At 49.1% G+C, this 26,347-nt stretch overlaps 1 protein-coding gene across 5 annotated transcripts in view; it reads right to left on the minus strand.

Annotated features, from left to right (window-relative positions):
* PRKAG2 (protein kinase AMP-activated non-catalytic subunit gamma 2) overlaps positions 1 to 26,347 on the minus strand; it is a 256,267-nt gene that overhangs the window by 74,712 nt on the left and 155,208 nt on the right. For all 5 annotated transcript variants that reach the window (XM_078059764.1, XM_078059765.1, XM_078059763.1 and 2 more), the window contains one exon: positions 17,224 to 17,441. In XM_078059764.1, coding sequence (XP_077915890.1) covers positions 17,224 to 17,441 — 218 coding nt within the window. The remainder of the gene's footprint in view (positions 1 to 17,223; positions 17,442 to 26,347) is intronic.

Below are 26,347 nucleotides of genomic sequence, written 5' to 3' on the forward strand. Positions count from 1 at the left end.
ACTTCAAGTCACACCATCTCGAACATACTGTCCAAATTTGGCGAAAATCCAGCCAGCTAGTTCTGATTATGGTGACAGACAAATCCAGTTTTATAACTCTGATTAACAACAATATGGCCAAGGGTGATATGCTTTTTAAATCCTGGGATTTTATCAGTGGATAAACTCTGATGACTGAAGACTCAGTCTCATCCAAAAGCCCGAGTAGCACCATATTGGGCTTCACTTTTGAGGATAAGCTAAAAAAAATGTTAAGCACATCCTTATGTATCACGGACACGGAGAAATACACGCATTGTCTGATGAGTCAAGAAAAACTGGAAATAACTAAAAGTTTAAAACAGATGACAGTACCAGATACGCCTCCCGACCGTGCAAAAAACCACAGCTTAGTTCACAGGCAAGGATCTCAGTCCAGCAATATACTCGGCCAAGCATAAATCTTTGAAAGCTGGGATCCATGACTAAGGATCTGAGGAAGGGGACGCCATGTCTTGGAGAGCACGTGTGAATCAAGCCAGCATCAGCCTTCTCTTTCATTATAGTTTCCTGCCTTAGGAAGGGGAGGTGACTTGGGGCACCTGGCTGGCTCAGTGGGTAGAGCAGGAGACTCTTGATCTCAGGGTCATGAGTTCAAGCCCCATGTTGGGTGTGGAGCCTACTTAAAAAAAAGAAAACAAAGATAAAAAAGGAAGGGGAGGTGACCTGGTTGCATCGGGTGAGTGTTTTAATGCAAGTAACATCACAGAATTCAGAAGCCAAGTATGGGCAAAAATCTCAAAAGGGTATTATTCATCAGGCGTTACTTCTTTCAGGTAAGACTTCTAAGACGGATGTCAAAGTCGAAACAGGTGCCCAAAGCATAGAAAAAAATGAAGAAAGCAAGTTGTGTGGATGGGAATAAGGTGTATTTGACCTCAAAGCTCATGCCCTTCGTAAGGCCTGCAGCGGTCCCGGTTGCAAGTCCCGGCTCTGCCACACGCTGGCTGGGGGTCCAGCACATCCTTCTCCGAGGCGCGTGCCAATGTGGGGTTCTCCCCTCTGGCTGGTTGCCAATGAATGCTGCTCTTAGTGTGGGGACTGCTGTTCGGTACTGGGTCTCAAAGGTAGGTGTACGTGTGCACCATGTCTCTACTAGTTATGAGTGGCAAAGTCTCGAGCAGATTACTTAATTTTTCTACATCTTGATTCTTAACCTGCACAATAGAGATGAAAACGCCTCCTTTGCAGAGCTAGCAGAGATCTGGCCGGGATAGCGTATGCCTGGCTCCTAACAGGCATCCACAAGTGGGTTTTGACTGCACCCCTAATTTCATAATCTGCAAACCAGGCAGGAGAGAGTGACTGTATTGTGTTGTGAGGATGGGAAGTCAAAGAACTTGCACTGGGTGTAAGAAATCAATGCGCCGAATGCTTATTGTTTTAAAGAAGGAATAATAAACGATATTATATTCAAAGAACGGTGGGTAAATTTGTTCCACAGATCCCAGAGCACCTATTGTCATCCTATGCGTTCTCCAAATCCACTGAAGATCATTTTAAGACTGAAAAATGACACTTAAAAAAAAAAAAGATTTTATTTATTTATTTGTCAGAGACAGAGAGAGAAAGAAAGAGAGAGAACACAAGCAGGGGGAGCAGCAGAGGGAGAGGGAGAAGCAGGCTACCTCCTGAGCAGGGTGCCCGACACGGGGCTCGATCCCAGGACTGTGGAATCATGACCTGAGCTGAAGGCAGACGCTTAACCAACTGAGCTACCCAAGTGTCCCTGAAAACGACACTTCATAAATTATTTGCCACCAAATGCGCCTTATCTAATTGAATACTGGGCTAAGAACACATGCAGAAACACTATGAAACAGGATTATCCCAAACCCACAAATGAGGAACATGTTATAAGATGATTTTAACTAACCTACAATGAGTATCACGAAGCATCTAGAACAGTGTGTTATAATCATTCCACCAAGGTTATTTCTGGTGTAGATGACTAAGGAGCTGGTTTATATTATTTCAACTGCTGTGCATTTGTGTTAAGGACCAAACTGGAAATAAGGCACAGGATCTGATGGTCTTCTGAGTCAATTCAGAATGTAATTCAAACTGGAGAAGAGAATGAGGTATTACTGATGGTTACAGAATTTCTGGTGCCATACTGAGGTGCATGAAGATCCTGCTTGATTCTCTAAGCGCTGGGGGAAATCTGGTGACGCAGCAATCAACCACAATCCAAACTAACCTGTTGCAGTGCTGTTGGAACGGAAATAAAATTTGACCTTATTCTATGCACTTAACTATTCAACGGAATATATTTGTAAATACAACTCGATCTTCTCCCATTTGGTCTCGGTGGCTTATTTAAAAAACAGTCTCTTTATATTTTTTGTTTTGAATAGACCTTCTTTTATTACTTGTGTTTGTTTTATCTAGGCAACGTATTCCGTGTTCTACTTCAGTTTCTGCCTCCTAGTTCTCAGAAAAATTAAAAAATGACTTTGCTTTGTTGAGGGGAGTAGGTACACCTCCCTCCATGTAAGTCAGGCCAACGAACTAAATGCTGGAGATGCTCTAAGTCCTCGGAGCTACAGGCCCTCTATACTTGCTTTTACCATCTTATAAACAGGTAATGGATGAGTTTTTATGTTGACTTTATGGCTTTTCCTGTCATATCACACAGATACCTTAACATGAGGGGCCCTTGCCCAGTCGCCGCAGACGCATGCGAACCTAATGCATAAGTCAAATGCAGTCTACAGTTTATGCCCAGTGGGAAATAGACGTTTTCTTTAATTGCCCATTTGTCAGATTGAGTAAGTGGGTAGGCAGAGCGATAACACAGCCCCATCTATGGACACGTGTCCCGAGAGCAGGAAGGATCGCAGACTCTTTCTTTTTTTTTTTTAAAGATTTTATTTATTTGACAGAGAGAGACATAGCGAGAGAGGGAACACAAGCAGGGGAAGCGGGAGAGTGGCCCAGACTCTTTCTTGAACCACTAACACCAGGTCTCTATTTTGAAGAGAAATTCTGTCGTTATTTCAGCATGCAGTGCTATATACAGCCCCCTGGGGGGGGTACACTAGGGAAAATCCCGAATGAATAAGTATATTTTTTCCACTAGTGGAAAATTATTTCTGCAATCATTCTTACATTCTGGAAAAGAATAAACTATATTGATTTTACATCCCAATTCTAGCATCTTCAAATACGGGTAGTGAGCACGTAAATTTGTATTTGGGGATCCTCCCCCCAAACCAATCCTCAATTGCCAGACATGATAAAAGTGAAAGGCCAGAATCAAGTCCACGAATAAGGACAGATCTTTTTTCTTTTTTTTTAAAGATTTTATTTATTTGACAGAGAGTGAGAGAGCACAAGCAGGGGGAAGCAGTAGAAGGAGAGGGAGAAGCAGGCTTCCCGCGGAGCAGTGAGCCTGATGCGGGGCTCGATCCCAGGACCCCGGGATCATGACCTGAGCCGAAGGCAGACGCTTAACCGACTGAGCCACCCAGGCGCCCCAAGGACAGATCTTAAGAATGGGAAAATGTGTTCCTTTCATTCACCTGCTCATCTGACTCCTCAAAGCGGCAGCTGAGTCCCCAACCGGCAGGCAAACAGCTCTGGAACCCCTGCGGCCTCCCGGTACCCAAGTGTTGTATACTAGGTTTTTTTTTTTAAAGAATCTGACTGCTAGTGAATAAGTCTCATGAGATTGTACTATCTTTTTTTTTTTTTTTTTTTAAGATTTTATTTATTTGAGAGAGAGAGAGAATGAGAGAGAGCACATGAGAGGGGTTAGGGTCAGAGGGAGAAGCAGACTCCCCGCCGAGCCGGGAGCCCGATGACTCGATCCAGGGACTCCAGGATCATGACCTGAGCCGAAGGCAGTCGCTTAACCAACTGAGCCACCCAGGTGCCCGAGATTGTACTATCTTTTATCCAAATATCACTACGATCTCTGACGGCTTTGGGTATGTTTGTTTGCGGGGTTTTTTTTTTTTTTTTTTTGTAACTTTCTTTTTTTCTTTTCTTTTTTAAGATTTTATTTTATTTACTTATTTGACAGAGAGAGAAAGAGAGAGAGAGCACAAGCAGGGGGAGCAGCAGAGGGAGAGGGAGAAGCAGGCTCCCCGCTGAGCAGAGAGCCCGATGTGGGACTCGATCCCAGGACCCTGGGATCATGACCTAAGCTGAAGGCAGACGCTTAACGACTGAGCCACCCAGGCGCCCCAAGGGCTTCGGGTATGTTAAACGTGCTCTCCAGGCTACATGTAATATTTATCGTTTACTGGGTTAGACCCAGCGGTCTGCTTCATAATTTGAATAGTATAAAGTAATAATATTTAATATGGTGTGACCACCAAATTTTATGAAAATGAGACCTTTAAAAATGACATCCTCCTGACAGCCAGACTCTGTAAACTGAAGACAGGGGCCTGATGACCACATCAGCAGAGTGCTCAGGCTTAAGTCTGACACGTGTCCACGGCTACGGCTGTGTGTACGAGCACACAGCGAAGGGCAAGCAAAACATGCCCCAGCACAGTTCAACTGTCTCGGCATGGCAGAACCGTGTGCAAAGTTTTTCTTCCCTTTATGCTTTTCTTTTTATAAGCAGGGGAATGTTATTATTTAAAAATTTTCGAATTGTGGTAAAATAACATAAAATTTGCCTTCTTGACCATTTTTAAGCACATGGGTCAGTCGTGTTAAGTACACGCACATGGTTGTGCTGCCACCAATCTCCAGGACTCCCTCATCCCAGAGGGATGCTATTTTTTTTTTAAGATTTTATTTATTTGACACAGAGAGAGAGAGCACAGCAGGCAGAGGGAGAAGCAGACTCCCCGCTGACCAAGGAGCCCGATGTGGGGCTTGATCCCAGGACCCCAGGATCATGACCTGAGCCGAAGGCAGATGTTCAATGGACTGACCCACCCAGGCGCCTAGGAATGCTATTTTAAAAAGAGATAATAAAAGACTTCTCCAGATGTACCTAATTTTAAAAATTAAATGCAAAGACGGCCAATGGAACGGCATAATCAGACTAACCGAAGGTAATTGAATAGCCTTTCCAATTTGCAGATGAACACATGATAGGCAATGGGTTTTTAATCTGCTTTTGATACAATGTGAGAAGAGGAACTCGTCAGCCGAGGCGTAGAGATCATCCTGGAATTTACTCTGTGTAGTTCCTTAGAGAGTTGTTCCTGAACCGCCTCTAACCATGCTCATGATGTGCAGATGTCCTTCGTACTCAGGACTCCACCCGATGGTGCCCTAGGGTTCTGTGCTCAGCCTCAGAAATAGCAGGAAGACAACACACCGCCTCCTGAAGCGGGTGGAGCACTGCTGGGGAGTTTGGGTAGTCACTCATTAACAGGTTACACACTGCAGTCTCAGACACCTGCCGGAGGAGGCTTGTTCTAAACTTTTCCACCATTCCAGTGGCTCATTTCTATGGAGTCATTAAGCAACACTATTAATACTGGTGTTAGGGTCTGTGTCGCTGTTGTACCAACAACACTTCACCAGCCCAAGTTAATGCTTTTCTGAGTGCGGTGGGTTAGAGGACAATCCTGGTTCTGAGCTGAAGGAATTCCCATCTAAATGCAAATCAAGACAAGCCCGTCTAGACTGCATGAGCAGGTACAGTAATTTTTCCACCATCTAACGTTCAGCCCCCCAAATGCATTTTCATACAGCTGTATTGGTGAAAAGTGTCCCTCATTAGAATGAAATTCTGGGGGCGCCTGGGTGGCTCAGTCGTTAAGCGTCTGCCTTCGGCTTGGGTCATGATCCCAGCATCATGGGATCAAGCCCCGCATGGGGCTCCCTGCTCAGTGGGAAGCCTGCTTCTCCCTCTCCTGCTCCCCCTGCTTGTGTTCCCTCTCTTGCTGTCTCTCTCTCTCTGTCAAATAAATAAATAAAATCTTTAAAAAAAAAAAAAAGAATGAAATTCTGCTTGCTTTCTCCGCTGCATCAGCAGCTATAAAGGTAAAGGTGTTCAGAGTCTTGATTTCTTTGATTTAATGCATGGCCCGTAAAAGGGACAAAGAATCATTTTTGAACCTCTGCTTCTCTGCCCCAGGCTTACATATCCAGGCCCCTGGAATCAAAGAATGTGTGGCACAAACGGAGTTAACTTTCATCCCAAGATCTACTTCCCCTCCCAGTTTAAGGACGCTGTCATCCAACATTTCATGCCAGAAACTGGAGAGTCACCTCGAGCCCTCCTCCCACATGCCATGTCCCTGGGTCTCACCCAGGCCAGCCGATTTTATCTGCTACATGCCTTCATAATTAACCCCTTCCTCTATGTCTTCACTCCTGTGGCCTTAATTCAGCCCTTTGTTGTGTCTCACTGGACTACCGTTGTCCTTTCTTTATGGGTCTGCTTGCTTAGTCTTCTGGAGGCTTCCTCTGGCCTCTAGCCTGTCCCTGGAACAATCCTTCTATTAAAATACATGGCTGTGGGGGCGCCTGGGCGGCTCAGTCGGTGAAGCGTCCGGCTCTTGGTTTCGGCTCAGGTCACGATCTCAGGGTCGGGAGATGGAGCCCCACGTCGGGCTCTGTGCTCAGTGTGGAGTCTGCTTGAGAGATTCTCTCTCTCCCTCTGCCTCTGCTCCGCCCCCAGCTCGTGCTCTCTCTCTTTCTCAAAGAAATAAATAAAATCTTTGGGAAAAAAATGCTCAGCTGACCAATTCATTCCTCGAAACCGCCGCCAGGGTAGGCAACGAAGACTTCACGAGGCCCATTTGTGCCATTTACATCAAATTTGCATCCTTTCCTCACTCAAGGAGAGTAAGGGGATGAATAAGGGCCCTTCCACCTTAAATTTATATTACCCCTAATCTCCTCAATCCAGTCCCAAAGCGGACTGTATGACATCGTAACGCTCAGAGGGTAAGGGGAATGCAGATCCCCCAGTCCCAACTCTGCAGGACCACCGGTCAGTTTGCCAACTTTACGGGCAGCCCGGCTTCGGGCGGGGCCTGTGGCGGGCGGGCCCGATGACTAACTGCCCTTGCGCTCTCCCGTGGGACCGGCGCTGAGCCTTCAGTGGGGCAGGGCTCTGCCACTGTTGCCTTTCTGGGGACTAGTCTCACCCTGGCACTTGGCGTGGGAGGTCCTATTAATTAATGAGATGCAGGAAAGGGAGGCTCTGGCACAAATTAGTCAGGAGCTGGCAAGTTTTTTTCCCGAAAAAAGGCCAGATGATAAATATTGTGCATTTTGCAGGCCATCTGGTCTCTGTTGCAAGTACTCACCTCTGCTTCCCCGTGAAAGCAGCCAGAGACGAGGCATTAACGAATGGGCATGGCTGTGTATTAAGAAAACTTGAATTACGGAAAGAGATGACGGGCCAGCTTTGGCCCCGGGGCCAGCCCCTGAACCAGGCGTATGTGCGGTAAGACGCTGTGTCCGCGTGCAACGGGTGGGCCGAGAAGCCTGGACTTCTCTAGAGGCCGTAGGAAGTCACACCACGAACATGGGCTTTGGAGCCCCGTTCCCTTGGTTCAAGACTCGACTTCAGTGTTTGCTAGCAACGGAGCTTCGGGAAGCCTACACACACGCTTTCCTTTGATCCTCACGTAAAGCCTGCATCTTTGGAGGACAGAGGAGTGGGTAGAGAGGGTGGGAGGTTCGGGAACCTTTACCTCCCTCCATCAGCACGTTCACATGCTCAGGCCAGGCCCATCTTTGAGAGAAATGCCCTCTGGCTCCCCGCCAGCCCTGGCCCTCACTCATGGCTCCTCTTCACTCCAAACTTCATGACAAAGCTGTTTCCATCTACCCTTTGTCACCGCGCACTCACCTAGTGGCCCCCGGAAGGCTGGCTTCTGCCCTGAGCTTATAGACAGCCATGATCAAGATGGTTTCTTCAACAAGAGATACATTTAGTCAAGGCCTGTTGCACAGTTAGGTGGCGTCCTTGACAATGCCGGCCCAAGGGAAGGAAAAAGCGAACTGCCACGTAGTCCTCCTCCCAGCAGAGGCCTTATCTATAGATCATCCTGAGAAACTCCAGTGAGCATCCCAACTCCACGGGACCCCAATATTTTAACCATTCCCTTGTCCAGCGTTGTTCCTTTTGGGTGGAAAAGTTCAAGATGAATCCTGAAGTGCCTGCTGTCATGATGGCACATTTGACCAACAGAAGGGTTGGCTCTATCAACCGAGACAGCCAAATAACTCACTCTGGGAAATTTACATTTGTGCCCCCGTGATCACAGTGATGCCAAGTGCATATCCCGCATCTGTTAGGTTGTGGTCCGTGAGGGAAGAGGTGGAGGCACCCCTCAGCTGCTTTAGCCCTGGATCCCAGCTCCATGGGACCTGCTCTTGCTGACACTCTTGTGGCAGAAATGCTCTCAACTGTCCCTGAGCACTCAGTACCTAGCCTGCTGTCAGGCAAATGATGGCATCTTAGGAAACCACCATTGAACGAGTCATTTCCCGCATGGGTCCCTGGGGAGGTGACAGAGGTAGGCCATTTGTCAAATTAAAGAAAAATTGAGGTAAAAAGATTCAACATCCTTTCCTGGAGCTCAGCTACCTTGGGGAACAGAATAAATAAGAATCCCACAGACCCAGGCCAGTGCTCAGAAAAAACAGGCCAAGTGCTCAGCCAAGCACATCTCTCTTATTTGGGCTCTGCCTTCTCTCTGCTCATGAAGTCATGATCCTACCAGTGCAGGGACCCAGGAAGGATGCCAATTATAATACCTTCTTTTGACAGCCGGGAGAGTAGATATTCCCTGCCTGCCTCTTCAACACGCTGGCAACACTTGTGTAAGCAACAACTCTCGTGATAACCAATCCCGTTATGAATCAGCTCTCGCTGGCGCTCCTTACTCCTCGACCCAATGTGAATCTTTCCCAAACTATTTTTAAAATATCTAATCTGTTGTGAGTAATGGACTATGGAACTGTTAGTTTGCCATTTCTGGGCAGATGGTCTTAACACCAAGATCTTATTAGGTTGTAATTTGATATTTAAAATGGTAGATGGGAATAAAAGAACAAAATAGAGCCTCTAAAATCTTATCTATTCCTTAAGGTCAAGTGATTTTAAATATTTTTAGATTTTTAGAGTGCTTTCCTATCTTAAAAAAGAAAAAAGGTTAATTATTCCAAATAACAATCTTGAAAGACTGGTTGGTGACTTCCTTCCAAATATTCATACTAGGAAAACCAGGGATCTTAAAGACTGGCTCAGTGGCAAGACAATCAATTTTTAAAACGAACCCCAAACTTCTGAGTTTAATATCTCCCCAGATACATGATAAAGCAGGTACTAGATATCTTTCGATATATAACAGATCACCCCAAAACTCAGTGGCTTAAGAGAATAATAGTAATTTATTATCTGTGATGCATTGAATTGTGTCCCCCCACCTCCAAATTCATAGGCTGAAGCCCTTAGCCCCCAGTGTGAGTGTATTAGGGGATGGGGCCTTTAAAGAAGTAACTAAGGTTAAGTGAGGTCATAGGGTGGGGCCCTAACCCAATAGGACTGGTGTCCTCATGAGAGGAGGAAGAGACACCAGGGATGCATGCGCACAGAGGAAAGACCACATAAGGACACAGCAGGAAGGTGGCATCTGCAGCAGAGGAGGCCTCCGGATCCTGTCAACACCCTGATCCTGGACTTCTGGCCTCCAGAACTGTGAGAAATGAATTTTTTCTTTTTTTTAAAATATTTTCTTAATTATTTATGAGAGAGAGAGAGCATGAGCAGGAGGAGCGGCAGAGAGAGAGAGGGAGAAGCAGACTCCCCACTTAGCAGGGAGCCCCACGTGGGGCTTGATCCCAGGACCCCAGGATCATGACCTGAGCTGAAGGCAGATGCTTAACTGACTGAGCCACCCACGCGCCCCGAGAAATGAATTTCTGTTAAAACCTTTAGTCTGTGGCATTTTGTTGTAGTAGCCATAGCAGAACAATACATTATTTCTTATGGTTTCTGTGGGTCAGGAATTCATGAGCAGTTCAGATGGGTGGTCCTGGATCTCTGGTATTGGCTGGGGCTATAGTCTCATCTGAAGACTTGACTGGGGCTGGAGGATTCACGTCCATGGTGGCTCACTCCCACAGGCGGGGAGTTGGTGATGGGTGTTGGCTGGGGCCTTAGTTCCTCTCGCCCTGGGCCTAATAAAACCCTCTTCATTCATCCCCAACCAACTATCCTGAACCCTTTTCTTCAGTTTAGTTATGTTTTAAATATATCATAAGAAGAAATATGATACCCCTTGTTTTCACCTATCAGAATTTTGGGATCATAAATTGAAAAAAAAAAAAAGTAGAGACTATAAGCCCATGGTTAGAGGTTGTGATGTACCACTCAGATCCCCTTTCAGAAGTGAAGGATTTCCCCCCAGCTATCGGGAATCTGCCAAGTGATGGCCTTCAACTATTAGCCAGCACTGCAGTTGGCTGAGGAGAGTTGCCTTGGCCACGGTCAACCCCCTTCCAGGAGAGCTGCCATCTAATGAGTGGTTGATGCAACAGTAGAAGGGCCTGGCTCCTTTGCCCCAACTTGGGACAAGTCTGGGGAGCTGCCCCAGTTTTAGGGCTCCCTGGGGGTCTGCCGAGGACCTGGTCGAGACAGCACTGCCTGGCAGCTTCTCCCTCAGACCTGCCTCCCTCCTTCCTTTCTCCCTCAGGCATTGATCTTCAGAACGCTTCGTAATGAACACCCTGCACACTAGTTTCTGGCTAGAATCTGCTTCTCCGGGAGCACAAACTGCAGCAGCGTCCTTTTCAGGGAATTACTCTCAAAAGAGTTAACCATCTAAATTAGACTCCTCACACAGAGATAAATGAACCTCTCGACTCCAGTATGTTGTGTTCCATGACAGGCCCGGCTGTTGAAATCAAGTGATAAGGCGTGTGGGAGATCTGAAAATTGGCCCACACTCTTCACCTCTTCCTGTATCCAGGCTCTCTGCAGTGGGACTTTGTCATTTCTGCTTCTTTCTGTTGGCCGAAGCAAGGAAAAAACCCAACCCAGCTTCAAGGGGAGAGGAAACAGATTCTACCTCAGGTAGGAGTTAGGGTACCAGTTCTGAGCCTAGGCCTCAGGAAGACTTGCCTCCTGGAATCGTGCCACTGTCACAAGAACAAGTCTGGGACAGCCTCTGCTGGGGGAGGAGAGACCACACGGAACAGAGGTGAGACATTCCAGCTGAGGCCGCTCGGGGCCGACCAGCCGCCAAGTAACCTTGTAAGTGACCACAGACGTGTGAGTAAGCACGGCCAGGACAAGAAGAATGCCCAACCCGAATTGACAGCCTGCAGGATTGTGAGCTAAAGAAACGGTTGCTGTCTTAAGTTTTGGGGAGGTTTGTTATGTGGCAATAGAAGAACGGGGACGATACAGGAACCAACCAGGCAAGAGAAGACGAGAGACCAGGCCTCAGCTGATGCCTTGCGTTCCCTGTCATGGGCTCAGGGGCCGCTGCTGATGGCTCAGACCTGCAAACTGCTTCCAGGATTGTCCTCAGATGATCCCAGCTGCAGGTGCATTTCCCTCCACCTGGGGCATCACAAAACTAACGGCTGCTTGGTGTGAGGGTAAAAAGGCCAGCCTCCTTGCCTCCAGGCAGGGCAAATTCTGGCACAGTTTACGCTCCAGAGCTCTCCTGTCATCAGGCTGAGGCTACCACATACTCGCCTTCCTTCTTTCCTCCCCTTGCACCTACAGGTTTATTCTGAGCACTCCGTAGTCAACTGACAAACTTGCAGCCCAAACCCCATCTCAGACTCTGCTTCTAGGGACTCTGACCCAAGACGTAGGTCAAGGGTGAAATTCCTGGAAGAAAAAGGGGAGGAGTGGGGGAATGAGTGTTGTGGAAAGGGAACCGGAAAAGCAGTGATGCCTCGAATACCTTCACGTCAAGTCTTCAGTGCAACAGAAGCTGATTCTTCCACTGGCCCAAGACAAACACCTGCCACCACGCAAGAAATCCTACCCGTTTCCTTGACAAGAGCAGAACGTAAGGCTCGCCCTTTCCCTTTGGTCTTTTACTGCTTCCTTCCTACTAACCATGTCCCGATTAGTATTTAAACCTATTCCCAGTTATAGGAAAAAACCATCACCTCCATTCTAACAGCGACAGCCCCATCTCCTCCCCTTCAAAGTCAGGATTCTCGAGCGATCTACACTAGAGATCTCCACTTCTTCACTCTTCACCATTCAGCCCACATTCCATGGCTTCTGCACGTGACCATAGTATTCCTGCCAATGTCATTGGGGCCGACTTCAGTCCTTACATTGCAGGCCACTCGACTGCATTTGACGTCACTGGTCATTCCCTCCGAATGCGTGAGACACAGTGAAACACATTCCTTTTGTTTCCATGATACTGTGTTTGCCTGCTTTTCTGCCTAATCTCAAGGCAATCCAGAATCCTTTTCCTTTGTTTATGCCTGAAATGTCCACGTTTTTCTGGCTCTCTTCTCACCTACCATGTATTTTTCTAGATTATTTCATCTACAACCATGGCATAAATTACCATTCATATCCTGATGATTTTCAATCTTAATTTCTAGCTCCAGATGCACATATCCAACTGCCCTTTGGATACCTCCTCTTGAACGTTCCATGGGCACCTTATTATACTACCACCACCTGAACACACACACACACCTGCTCACATGCATGCATGCACGCACACATCCATAGCCTGCTCCTCTTCCTCCCCTGTTCCCTATCCCAGCAACTGCAACTACCATTCATCTAGTTTCCTAAGGCAAAACTTCTAGAATCATCCTTGATTCTTCTCTTTCCCCCTCAACCCATCAATCACTGCATTCCAGATTCCTTTCATTTCAACCTCTTAAATAGTTCTTAACTTCTTAACATTGGTCCACTCTGTTCCACTGTCAGCTACCACCAGGCCCAGATAATTTCACACTGTGTCCCGTCTGAGCTCCTGTCTTACTCAAATCCAGTCTTGTTTCCATATCCATCCAGAACAGAGCATCCAAAAATGCAAAGCTGATTATTGCTCTCTGCTGAAAAAAAGTCCACTTCCTTCCTCTGGGATTGGCTCTTCCATGCACTCAGACTGGACTGGGTGTTTCCTCCCATCATAATAACCCAGGTTCCATCAAACTCTGTTGTAATTATTTACCTGCCTGCATCCCCCAGAGAGACAAATCTCCCTCCTTTGTTCAACTAGTTATTAGCTATTTCTTGAAGCCCTCCCATGCATAATGCGCCCTTAATCCAGTAGTGAAAAGGACAAACATGTCTCTTCCTCATACGTTTGTCACCCACTTGCCCTTTCTGAGCACAGTTTATGACACACAGAAGTTGCTTAGTAAGTCTTTGCTGAGTAAATAAATGATAAAATGAGTACTTTCTACCAAAGACAAACTAATTACCCTTATCCCCATTCCAATTTTAGAATAAGACTCATGGGAACATATTTTATAAAAGTGATCTTTGGGGTCAATGTTTACAGAAAGCGTCTTTTTGTTCCAAAGGGCAGAGACAAATTATATCTAAATATTTTCAGGCTGACAGAAGTCTTTAAGCAATCACATTTCTCCAATGAAGATTATGCTGGTAGCCAAATTTATGAAATCAGCCAAGCTTTTAAGGAACTTAAGACAATCAACATAGTCCAGTGATAAAGAAGTGCACTTTGTAGAAACTTGAAATGACCACCAGCCCTGCTGCAAAGCAGGACAGACCCAGCTCAATAATGGCTGCAGAGGCCATGACAGGGGCCCCCGGGGACGCCTCCGGTGATAAAGCTGACCAATGGGGGGCGCCTGGGTGGCTCAGTCAGTTGGGTGTCTGCCTTCAGCTCGGGTCATGATCCCAGGGTCCTGGGATCGAGCCCTGCATCGGGCTCCCTGCTCCGCGGAGAGCCTGCTTCTCCCTCTCCCTGCCGCTCTGCCTACTTGTGCTCTCTCTCTATCTCTCTGTCAGATAAATAAATAAAATCTTTTAAATAAAAAGAAAAAAAGCTGTCCAATGGGAGCAAGCCTGTCTAATGTCAGGGGGCCAGTGGGGACATTGTCTTCCGATTTTGAAATGTATCATTGCATAACGTAGTGGGGAGCCTCTGGTGATCACCCAGATTTTCTGAAGCTCAAACTATATAAACATTGTAGTCTTGCCTGGATCACTTTTTCAAAAAATTGTAGTAAAATATACGTAATATAAAATTTGCCATTTTAACCACTTTTAAAGGTATGATTCAGTGGTATTGAGTACATTCACACTGTTGTGCCATCATGACCCCCATTGTCTACAGAACTTTTCCATCTCCCCAAACTGAAACTCTTCCCCACTGAACAACGACTCTCCAGTCTTCCCCGTCCAGCCTCTGGCGCCCACCCTTCTATTTTCTGTGTCTATGAATCTGACTACTCTGGAAACCTCAGACACGTGGAATCACACAGGATTTGTCCTTGTATGACTAGCTTATTTCACTCAGCATAATGTCCCCAAGGATCATCCATGTTGTAGCAGGTATCAGGATGTCCTTCCTTTTTAAGGCTAAGTAAGATCCCGTTGTACAGAATGACCACATCTTGATCCTCCCCTAGGGACATGTGGATGGTTGCTGAAATGTCACTGAAATGTCACACTCACTGTCAGCCGTGTGTGTGGGATCGCAGGCCCTGACCAGGCACATGGCATATCCATCACTGAGTGTCGGATATAGCTGAGGATACTTCCACTCTGGCCCCAGAACCGCCTCAGAAATCCCGGAAGGACTCCGGCTTGTTGGCCTCAGCCATGGGCTTCTGAGTTGTGTGAGGTTTAAACAGCTAAGAACACCACTTCCCAGTCATTATTGTCAGAGGAAATAAGCTGACACTGGACTGAAAGCACTCTCTGGATTCTCTTTTATTTAAACTGGGAAAGGCCAGCAGCAAACTTCTGCAATCATGGACAAGCCTTGTGTCTGTCAGCATAACTTCCAATGATCTAAACCCCAAATAACTGTTTTCTCTTCAAATCGGTGTCTCTTCCTAAATGGGGTTATTCTATCAACTATCACTAATAAATAATGAGAAGAAGCCAATATCTTGAGACTTTCATATCTCCTTTATCTTTGGGAGCCTGCTGGTCACCTCCCTCTTTGGTCCTCTCCTCTGCTCCCGGCCCCCACAGCCTCCTTCCGTACCAGATCGCCTCGCCCACAGGCTTCGGGGTCGGTTTGGCACAAGGCTGGAGGATTTCTATCCCTCTGCCCCAAAGGGCACCTCTGGCCAGGGGCTGCTTCTCTTCTGTGGCTCCGGCTCCTACCAGGCGGACACACCAGGTTCTACTCCCATCGGATGGGCTCTGGTAACCCCACCACCTCTCATTGCCCCTCTAGCCCCAGAGGAGTAATGACTTCCTGCTTTTGACAATCTGGGTTGCCTCACGGTTCCCTTTTTGGATTCTCTTTTTGTTCCATTATCTCTATAACCAAGTTTCTTTGTGAAGTGCCCAGGAGAGCCTTTCTAGATCTTCTCTCATTCCCACCCAAGAACGTGGATGACCTTCCTCCAAGGCCCATAGCTCTCCGGGGCCAAGCCCTGTCCTGCTCCTCATCTGGACTGTTCCTCTGCTTCCGGGTCTTCCTGTCTCCAGTCTACCTCCTGGTCTGCTGCTACGTTCCTGACCCTCAGACATGGCCCACAGCCCGCTCCTTCTCCATGCTGCACGTCCCCCTCATTCCCACCCAAGTCGTGGCGACTTTTCTTCTCTGGAAGGCTTTCCCTTCACCTCTCCCCTCAGTCAAGGCCCACCACTTACGCAAGGGCCAGCTTGCACTGGGGCCTTCGCAGGCCTTATCAGACCACACGTTTCCCTTCCCCACCTCCTCTAGAGCAGACTCTCCACCCCCCCCAACCTCCTTTCCGCTTTGACCTAACTCTTTCATCTGAGTGTTACTCTGCTCCCAGTAAGACGGGAAGCCCTAGAAGGCAGAAACGACACCTTGCATTTGATCCCTCAGCACCTCAAACAACGCTCTGTGAGCCTACATCTCATAAAGCAATCGCTGAATGAACAAGGAGAATAGTGACGGCATGTTCTCTGCATGACAAACACACCTTCTTTCTCTCCAAAGGTAACAACGCCTATGGTTGGACAGTGTCCCCAGAAAGCCACGGTGAGGGGATAGGCTCTGATGCCTGTGAACGTGACCTTGTTTGGAAACACACACTGTGGATGTGATCAAGTGAAGACGAGGTGGGCCCTACTCCAACATGAGTGGTGTCCTTGTAAGAAGAGGACATCGTGAGGACAGAAGCGGAGATCAGTGTGATGCTGCCACAAGCCAAGGAACAGCCGGGGCTCCCAGAAGCTGGAAGAACCAGGGAAGGCTCCTCCCCACCCCCCAGACACTTTGCAGGGAGCATGGTCCTGCCCAAACCAGGACTTCAGACCTCCAGCCTCCGGAGCGACAAGGCAATAGCTTCTGGTTCTTTTAAGCCCCCCAGTTCATGCCACTTAGTTCCAGCAACCCCAGGGGACCACTACAGCCACCAGACCCCACAGTCCCATCCACATAGATGGACTTCAGGGACACGGTTCTTATGTCCTCGCTGGGCACAGGGAGAACACTGAGGACCCACGTTCCTCGTCGGAACCAGGCAGGGATGGAGAGCGTCTCCACGCTTCGGGCCCACTGTGCCGCTGCAGAGCTCATGGGTCCCGTTGCTCAGCCGCCTTCCTCCATCTGCACTCACTGACCCTCAGCCTCTGCGGGGGCTCAGACGCCCAGCTCGCCACACCACTGCCCTCCAAAAGCCTCATCTTTTCAAGAATGCTTCTGAGCACAAATGAAATCTTAAAACTCCAAAATAAAACTTCAATTTAAAAAAACCTTGCATGGTGACTAACATAACATAATAAAATTAAATTAAAAAAACCAAAACAAATAAAAAAACAACCTTTTTTTTTTTTTTTTTTTGCTTCGCCTATCACTTCTTTCTCTAGGCTCCCAATCTAGATAAATTCAAATAAAGCTTTTTATGACTGACTACTTAAAAGAGGCTGAGGCAACACACACTTTCTGGTCAGGTTCCGGGCGTTACCACTTTCTGTTTTGTTGCCATTTGCCTGCTGCGCGCTCTGCGTTTCTTTCTCAGCCCGGGACTCATGATAAAATACACCCAACACGTCAGGGGTGCACAGCCTCGGCTTCAGCGCCCCCCTCCCGATGCCTGGAGGCCCGGCCCACAGGACGAGGCCAGACTTACGGTTCTGGGGGAAGCATAGTATGTCGGCGACGCTGCTGGAGGCCTGGCCACGCTCTGGAAGGAGGACGGGCAGTACCTCTGGCCTGTGTCCGGAGGGGAAGACGAGGCGTAGATGCGATTTTCCAGTCGCTCAGGCTCGTGCTTGTAGGATTCGAGAGGAAAGGTGTGCTGCTTGGCCACCTGGGTGGGTGTGGACGGAGAGGAAGAGAGGCCCGAAGCTGCGGGGGAGACCACAGAGCGCTGTTAGAAGTCTGACTGAGGCAGAGGAAGGCCGAGAATGCGCTTCTGTTTCTTGGTACCAAAAATCTCAAACGGCAAGAATTGGCATTATTAAATCCTGAATGTTGGGGACAAGTTTTTACTTATTTACTTACTTACTTATTTATTTATTTATTTATTTATTTATTTATTTATTTCTGCGTTGCATCCCCCAAATAGCTGTGTTGAAGTCTTAACCCCCGGCACCTGTGAAGATTTGGGAATAGGGTCTTTGCAGATGTCATCAAGTTAAAATGAGGTCACACTGGAGTCAGCTTGGCTCTTAACCCAATGAGACCAGAGTCCATATAAGACATGGAAACCTAGACGCGCACTCAGAGGAGAAGCCATGTCACTGGGAGCCAGAGACCGAAGTGGTACATCTACGGGCCAAGGAGCGCCGAGTGCAGCCGGCGACCATCGGAAGCCAGCAGTGAGGAAGGACGCTTTCCAGGGTGTCAGGGGGAGGACGGCCCGGCTGACACCTTGGTTTCAGACCTCTAGCCTCTTAACCGGGAGAAGAAACTTCCGTTGTTTTATGCCACCCAGTGTGAGGTACTTTGTTATGGCAGCTCTAGAAAACTCATAGAGTCCAGTGGCTGGATTTGTTTTCCAAGAGAAGCAGAATCTGGATTCGGGTCTGGTGACTCACATTTCTGGATAACTCAGTAAACTTTTTATTTTAAATTTGATATTTAAAATTTTTAAACCATGGGAGTCAAAGCAAAGATGTCAGTACCAAGGGCTACCTCTTTGCCACTCGCCGCTTCTGACCCAGACAAAGACGCGTCAGGCTGCAGAGCTGTAAGCCTGGACCTCCTTTGCAGGGCTGCTCCGTCCCGAATTCCAGAGCCCTCTCCTCACAGTCCACAGACCCTGTACACATGTGTGTTCCCTTCTCTGCTTCCATCTTTGCTCCCCGGAGGAACCTCCTATTCCTCGGGAATCAATTCAACCAACCCCTTTCTTCTGACTCTCCAACCCTGTGACCCCTCTACCCTGGACTCATGAGCACATCTCACCCACATGAGGTCACAACACGCTATTTAACACTGAAACCAAATGTGAAAGTATGTAAGTTTCCCATCCCCAACAAAATCCCCCATCTGTCTTTGGGGCAGGGGTTCTGGGTTGGCCTTTTGGGTCCCCACAGCAGCCAGTGCTGCCCTGGTGGGGGGAGGGTGCCTGGAAGATCCTCACCACCCAACAGGCAAGGCGAGAGAAGGGAGCACGGAAGGGTGTGAGGCTTAAGCTTTGTGGGCGTCTTCACTCTGTCCCCGTGCCCAGAGAGTGTTCAGGGTACGTATTTCCCTGGTGGGAATTTCGGAAGGAACCAATCAAAGGAGGAGGGTCATCTTCTAGGGAACACCCTTTCCCATGAAGCCATCCCAAGTGCCATCCCTCTGGGAAGCAGGTCTAGGTGAAAGCAGGAGATAGAACACTTGATCACCCATGGTTTTGTGGGTCTCAAAACTTAAGATACCAAAGGCCTCCAAAAGGAAAGCCCCCAACTCTTTTAGAAACAAAAGTTTTCCCCCAAAGGTCTTGAGAAGCAAAGCCCGTTTTGAGGTGGGGCTTGGGGGTGGGGGAGGAAGGAGAGGGAGGATTAAAAGCAGGAGATCTGGTGGTTTCCAGCTGTTGGGGGAGGGGTGGCCCAGCAGGCAGGGTGATAGAGGAGCTGCTTGGCCCAAGTCTGGGCCCTTCTCTAGTGTCACGGCTTCGATGCTCCCCAGGGGTGCCCACAGAGCGGTGAGGAATGGGGATGCCCGCCAAGGCTCAGAGGGGGCATGCCTGGGCCTTTCAGAGTGCTCTGCTGGGGGGCAGAAGAGGGAAGCTCGTGTGCTACTCTGTGGAGCCCAGCACCCTGTGGGCCTCACGCCCCCAGGGGTGGTGGCTCGTCCTTCCATGGTTCTTCCAGCGAGAGTCCTCAGCTGGCCCACTAGCCTCGTTCCTCACAGAGCAGCCCGGAACAGGCTAGTTCTCACGTCACAGGCTAACAGGGAATTTACGTTCTGTGCTCCCAACACTCGCCCCAACCACCGGACACAGACGCCCCCTGGGTGCTTCCAGGGGCGAGTACTAGAGACCCGACAGACGGGTGAAACAGAGAGGGATGGGGGGCATTTGGACTCAAAGCTTGTGCCACCAACCACGTTCTAACAGCCTGTGAGAGCCCCTTGGGCGAAGCCCCTGTGGGGACCCGGCTGTCCATGTTACGGAGGGGCCGCCCTCAGTGCGGACGCGCCCACGTCTGTCCAAACACAGGGCACAATCCAAACCGGCCCCCCCATCTTGCTGTGACTCTACTCCCAGACCCAGCTCGGACTCTGGCTCCAACCACAGCCCCAGAGCTGTTTTCAGAAGCCGGGACAAAAATGCCTCCGTGGAGGCATTCTGGCAACATCTACCAAAACTGCAAAGGCAATGCTCCTTGACCCGACAGTCTGCTTGTGGGATTTCCTTCCGTAGACGCAGTTGCGCGGTTGCTGAAGGCGAGCGCGTGGGGCCATTCGTTACAGTGGTGCTTTTAACAGCAGAGACTGCAGATGCAGATGCTCGTCGGCAGGAAGGCACGTCCTCTCCTCACAGTCCACAGTCCACAGTCTGTGAACACGGCGACGGCACGTCCACGCAGACAGCCACGGCTCCCTGACGGGCGCGACGCGCTGCCGCCTCCTTCGTACCTCTGAGACCGAGCGGGCAGTGAAAAGGCAACCCCCAGAGCCGTCTGCACAGAATGACCCCACTCACAGTCTCAGAAAGGGGGATAAGAGCGTACATATTCGGCCCGTCTGCACGTGCCCAGAGTATCTGGGAAGGATGCAGAGGCACCGCTGGAGACAGGAAGGGAGGGAAGGGACAACTGTCATCGTCCACCCTTTCCTATTTTACAACTTTCATATCGTGTGGATGCCTTGGCAACTCAGAAAATTACTTTCTTCAGCCCCTGTTCAGCTTTTGAGCCAAGAGGCTGGCTGACACCGTATAGACGCGCCTCCCGCCTCTTGCCCTGATCCCAGCTGCCCGCCCCCAGCTCTGGGGAGGTCTATCTCCCCCTCCCCCCCTCTCCCCCCCCCCCCCCCCGCCCCAGGATGGAAGCACTCCGAGGGCAGGGCCTGGTCTGTCTCTCTCTCTCTCTACGAGAGGCTGTCCCATTTACAACATTCTTCAGGGATGAAGCCCAGTTGTCATTGTGTAAGGGACATTCAAAGCTGGCAGACTTCCTTGCAAGCTCTTTGGGTATAGAAAATTCCTTCCTAAGTGTAAATAATTTAAGAGAACATGACTAAGCAGCTGCCCCCTAACAGGGCTCTTTAAAGCCCAAATGGTGGCTTCTGCTTCTCCTTTGGCTCATCCTCTGTGGGCCATCCTCTGCGTCCTGGAATGGTCTGAACCCGGTGCTACAGAGGCAAGGAGGATGGTGCAGGACACGCACAGCCCTGGACACAAGCTTGCTGAACTGTCTGGGGTGAGGAGAAGCTAAGTGGGCTTCCTGTCTGGTGGGGGTAACAACTGGCTTCTAGCGGAACAGAATGATTCTCCACGCCCCCAGGAAAGCTCCCCTCAGCGAAGTCCCTCCAAGTTCAAAAATGCTTCCATCTTTCCACCTGGCCTTCCTGCCTCCTCTCTGCCCCCTTCTGGAGTGGGTGGTTTCGTTGGGGAAAACGGGATGATGCTCTGGACTCTAGAGGGGGAGGGAACAGGTAAAATGATGTGAGGATTAGCAATATGTGTAGTTTAAGGTACAGGGAAAGAACCTTCCTAGGGCCAAAAATATGCCCCCTCTTTTCCCTGATACATGAACCATCGTTAAGAGGGGTAGAGTCTTGCAATAGTGACATCTTTTTTTGCATAATGCCTCACTGTTTACAAAGTGCTCCTACACACTCTTGCCCCATCTGCTCCCTGAAGCCATGCCCTGGGGGCAGCTTTATTTTCCCACTTTGTAGAGGGAGAAACCAGTGACCCGAGAAGCTGCTGGTCCCTGGTCCTTTAGTGAGTAAATAATGGCAGAGGGCACACCTGTAACCAGCGTCCTGACTCCAAATCCTAAACCCTTCTGCCAGCATTGATTAGGGAGATTGCAGGAGATCACAAAGACTTAAAACAACATTTTGGGTGTGCGAAAGTGGGATTTCACAGGCCAGCAGGCAGGAGAGCTTAGAAAGCACTGGGTGCAGAAGGGAAGTGAGAGGTAGGAAGGAGGGAAAGGGGGACAGGAGGGGAGGTGGGCTTGGAGCTCTGTGGGCTTCCTCCCATGGGGTGGGCTTCCTTGTCAGCCAGCAAGAGTGGAAACGTGCTCAGCAGAGGGGAGACTTTTACTCGCATTTATGATGTTTTACCGGGAAAAGGGGGGATGTCTTATGAAACAAAGCGGGAGGGTAAGAATGACATTCCTAAGTTTTTTTCTTCTTTTGATTATTGATGTCACAATTCTTTTTTTTTTTTTTTTTTTTTTAAAGATTTTATTTATTTATTTGAGAGAGAGAATGAGAGACAGAGAGCATGAGAGGGAGGAGGGTCAGAGGGAGAAGCAGACTCCCCGCCGAGCAGGGAGCCCGACGCGGGACTCGATCCCGGGACTCCAGGATCATGACCTGAGCCGAAGGCAGTCGCTTAACCAACTGAGCCACCCAGGCGCCCTTGATGTCACAATTCTTAAATGAAGAGGAGAATGGGGCAGTGCAATCCTTACTTTGAAATAGACCAATTCATTTCCTAATCACGGGGCCAACTGCCAAGCCGCAAGCTTTCAGGAAGACCAGGGTCTGCTCATCCAGCTGCCAGGGGCCAAGCGTGTGCAGGCGTGGAGGAGGGGGTGTGTTCCATGAATCCGATGAATCCCACCTTTCAGTCCGGTTGGGGAAAGTGAGGCAAAAACCACACCCAAACCCAAACACACCATACCATATGCATACTCCCAACTCCATATGGGAGTTAAATGCGTGGAACACTAGAGCAGGAGATGCTCGGAGAAGGGGTGGGAAAGCCCAGTAGAGACACCAGAAAAGAGCTGGGCCTGCAATTTGGAAAACAAAACAAATCTGCCCCCCAATTAAGGCGACCTTCCGAAGGGCCCAGACAAGACTGGGCTGTGGCAACAGTACCCAGAGCAGACAGGTTTCCCCCGTTTTGTTCTTCTGAGAGGCTTTCCCTCCTTCTTCTGCTTCTTAAGGACTTTGTTTAGGATCACTGTCAGCCTCTGAGAGTGAACAATGCCTTTGATTCTCCTGGGGTAGCAGCCAGGATGAGTGAATAGGCACAGTGAGTGAACAGAAACGGCTCCTGGCAGCCACACAGGACACCAGGCAAGCGGCTCCAGACACCAGGGAGCCATGAGCTGGTGACTTTACAGGGCCAGGCCGTACTGGCATGAGCTACGTCTACAGAGATGGGGGAGGAGGAGGCACACGGGCGCCCCTGGAAGAAAGTGAGCAGACGTTTGCAGAACGACAGCAGTGTGGTGTGGAAAGCGGAGGCCTGGATTTCAGAAGCCTCAAGTTCTAGGCCTAGTTTTGCCACTAAGCAGCCATGGGCCCTTAGGCAAATCAAGCCCTTGCGTTGGTAAAAAAAAAATAAACCAGGTAGACCAGATGGCTGTTTGGGGTGCACATGCTCCCCCTCCCCCCTGCCCTTGGGCAGCACATGCATACGGTCTGAAATAACAAGGATAAAATTCATTCTGTTCCTGTTCTTAAACGTCCTTGCTGACCATTGTCTCATGAGAAGAGCAAATATTCAATTTACGCTGGATGGGAGGCTTACTTAGATGCAGTTTTAAAAACAACTAATGACTCGTTACAGAGATGAGGGGACTTACGACTTTTGTTCCTAACTTTGAAGAGATGGTGACGAGGGTCATGGGGTGGGGGGGATGGTGGCACAGGCAGGGAGAGGCAGGAGTCCCTGCTGCTCAGGAATTGTGCCACAAAGAGGGGCACTTAAAGGGTCAGAAAGCCTGGTAATATGAGCAGCACAACCGATGTGTGCACACGCTGGGTCTGGCGTGGTTCGAGAAAAAGCCCGTCTGCCACTCGCTTTGCTTAGGATGGCTTTTCTCCACAAGTAAATTTACTGCTTCAATTTTTAACCTTTTGCCTCTTGGCTTTCCCTCTGGCCTGGTTATCCTCTGCTCCTCCTGGCACTGCCCTCCACGATCCCCTTCATTTTTGCCCTGAATTACCTGAGGTGGGACCTACCCGAGGTGAGACCTACCTGAGGTAGGAACTAACCGAGATGAGACCTACCCGAGAGGGGAACTCAGAAGGACAAGAAATCCCTTCCCATCTCTTCTCCCTGGGTTTCCCCCTTGAGGAGCCTGGGGGAGCTCGGGGGATACCAAAGGCAGTGGAGGCTCTGTGTCTAAAGGAATAAGAAGCTTCACTATCAGGAAATGTGGGTCAAAACCTGAGACCCTCTTGAATCCTAGGCCTTGAGATCTGAACCCTGATGGTAGGTTTCCAGGTTCTTCTTCTCTAGGAACCAATCACGTCTTATGGCAGCTGGACTTTCTGGGGCATGAACTCTACTTGTGGGGTAAAACTAGACTTCTCTGGCCTCAGTGGGCTGGGGTTGCAATGGGTGCAAACATAAGCAGTCATTCTTACTTGCTCATGAGGAGGGTTTGGCCGACCGTCCCTGGTACATGTATGGTCTGGGTTTGCCCCAGTCCAGTGATCTGCTCTGAGGTTCTGTGTAGAATATTCCTGAAGAGTCCCCAAATGTTTTTCATTGCACTTTGGACAACTTTCTGCCTTCATTTCACATGGGAAGGTTTTGCTCAAAACCCTTGGTCTGGGCAGTCCCTGAGCTCCATCTTCACTGAGTTAGCCCAACACACTGGACACACTGGACACAGTGTCTGGGCCACAAGTTGAGAATATGTTTTATAATCTTTAATAGTTGAAACTATTCAAAATATGTTGGAGCCTGTCTAGAGTCATTTTGGAATCAAAGCATTATGGTAATTCAGTGGGTGAAAAATTCTTTCTATTAAAAAAACACAAAAATTCTTTTAGGACATTTTCTAAGGTTCTTATTCTCCTAGAAGGCATCCAGGAAAAACTAGTTTTACAGGGCTTTGACTACCCCATAGCATTCTGGACCTAGTTGTTAGGTAGCAGGCTCATATTGATATTTGCATAGGTAAACTGGAAAAGAAAACAAAACCAAGACAGGGATAGAGAAGGAAATGGGAATTTGGCAGGGGTTGACTCTAGATCAGTCCCTACAGGGTGGTCCCAGCCTCTGGTGTCTGCCCCGGCCTTTAGAGGAGCTGTGCCCTCTTCATGCTCATCCGGAGGTCTGAGTTCTGCTTTATGGATCCAAAATGCAACCCTAGATACTTCACAAAAGTATATGTGCCTTTTGATATTGAAGCTAAAAGGCAATCCTTGAGGAAAGGAGAGAAAAAAAAAAAAGCCCTCCATCGCTTTGTAAGAGGGAGAGACTCTAGAACAATCCTAAGCCCTCAGTTCCTTTGTAAGAGGGAGAGATTCTAAAACAATCCATTTCAAAACAGATTCTGACAAGCAACTTGCTAAGGATTTGCCAATGAGGGGAAAACAGTGATGCTGGTCCCTTCTGATGACGATCTTTGTGGAATCACAGAAGCAACAGGTGTTAATTGATACTCTGTAGATTAATTCAGCTGAATGAGAAGAGTCCCCACCTAAAGAATCATAGGGGGAATCGGCGGCGAGTGACCTCAGCAGATAAACATCCCATGGCCTCATTTTACAGTGGAGAAAGTGCAGGCCCTGAAAGTGAAGTGTCAGGTCCAGGGGCAACAGCTGGGTCAGAAGCGGGGCCACGCACAGCAATGACGTGACTCTTTAGACCCCCGGTCTGGTGTTAGAGAGGTTTCAGACACCGGTTTCACAACCGTGGAGGGTCAGGGAGCACACCATCTGTGTAGGTGAGAGAAAAGAGCACGTGTTCACACAGGAGGCCGGCAGGTGCTTGGAGTCAGAGGTGGGAGGGTGGGACGCAAAGGATACCCCTGTGGTCCACACTGCTGCACTCAGGCTCTCTCTGGCCTGCCCCAGGCTCCTCCTCCCATGTCCGCCAGCCACCCCCAGAGCTCCTGCAGCCTGCACGGTGGGGGTGGGGGTGGGGGGATGGAGCAGGTAGTGGGAAGCCATGACCAGGACATACTGGATTTGGGAAGAGGAAATGAGGTGACTCTAGGTTCCTTCCTGGGTCAATATGGTGACCACCATCTCCTGAGAGAACATAAGGGAAGGTTCCTTCCTGGGTCAGTATGGCAACTGCCATCTCCTGAGAGAACATAAGGGAAGGACACTAATTCAGTAAGAGACCCATGGGCTTTCAGACTCCATCAGGTGCCCAGTGGGCAGGGGAAAGGTTATCTGGCATTGGCCACAGCGGGGACTGGAAGATTTCTGGGCAGGAGCCCCCTCCTCAGCGCACTGCCCTGCTCGGATGTGCTCCCAGGTCAGGACTAGCTTTCTATGCACGTTCAGACAAGTCTTTCTAACCTCCATTTCTCCGAGATGCCTGCTTATAACAGTGTCGTTCCGGCAAACTATTCTGCAAAGCCAGCCTGTCTAGCACATGCAGGTATCACTGGGATATAAGATGGCGGATCTGGTTGGTGGGCACACTGGGAATGAACTCTGCTGATATGTGACCACAGGGAAGGCCAGGATATAAGATGGCGGATCTGGTTGGAGGGCACACTGGGAATGAACTCTGCTGATATGTGACCACAGGGAAGGCCAGGATATAAGATGGCGGATCTGATTGGAGGGCACACTGGGAATGAACTCTGCTGATATGTGACCACAGGGAAGGCCAGGATATAAGATGGCGGATCTGGTTGGAGGGCACACTGGGAATGAAC

This window comes from Halichoerus grypus, chromosome 12, assembly GCF_964656455.1.
Source record: "Halichoerus grypus chromosome 12, mHalGry1.hap1.1, whole genome shotgun sequence".
Classification (NCBI taxonomy): Eukaryota; Metazoa; Chordata; class Mammalia; order Carnivora; family Phocidae; genus Halichoerus; species Halichoerus grypus.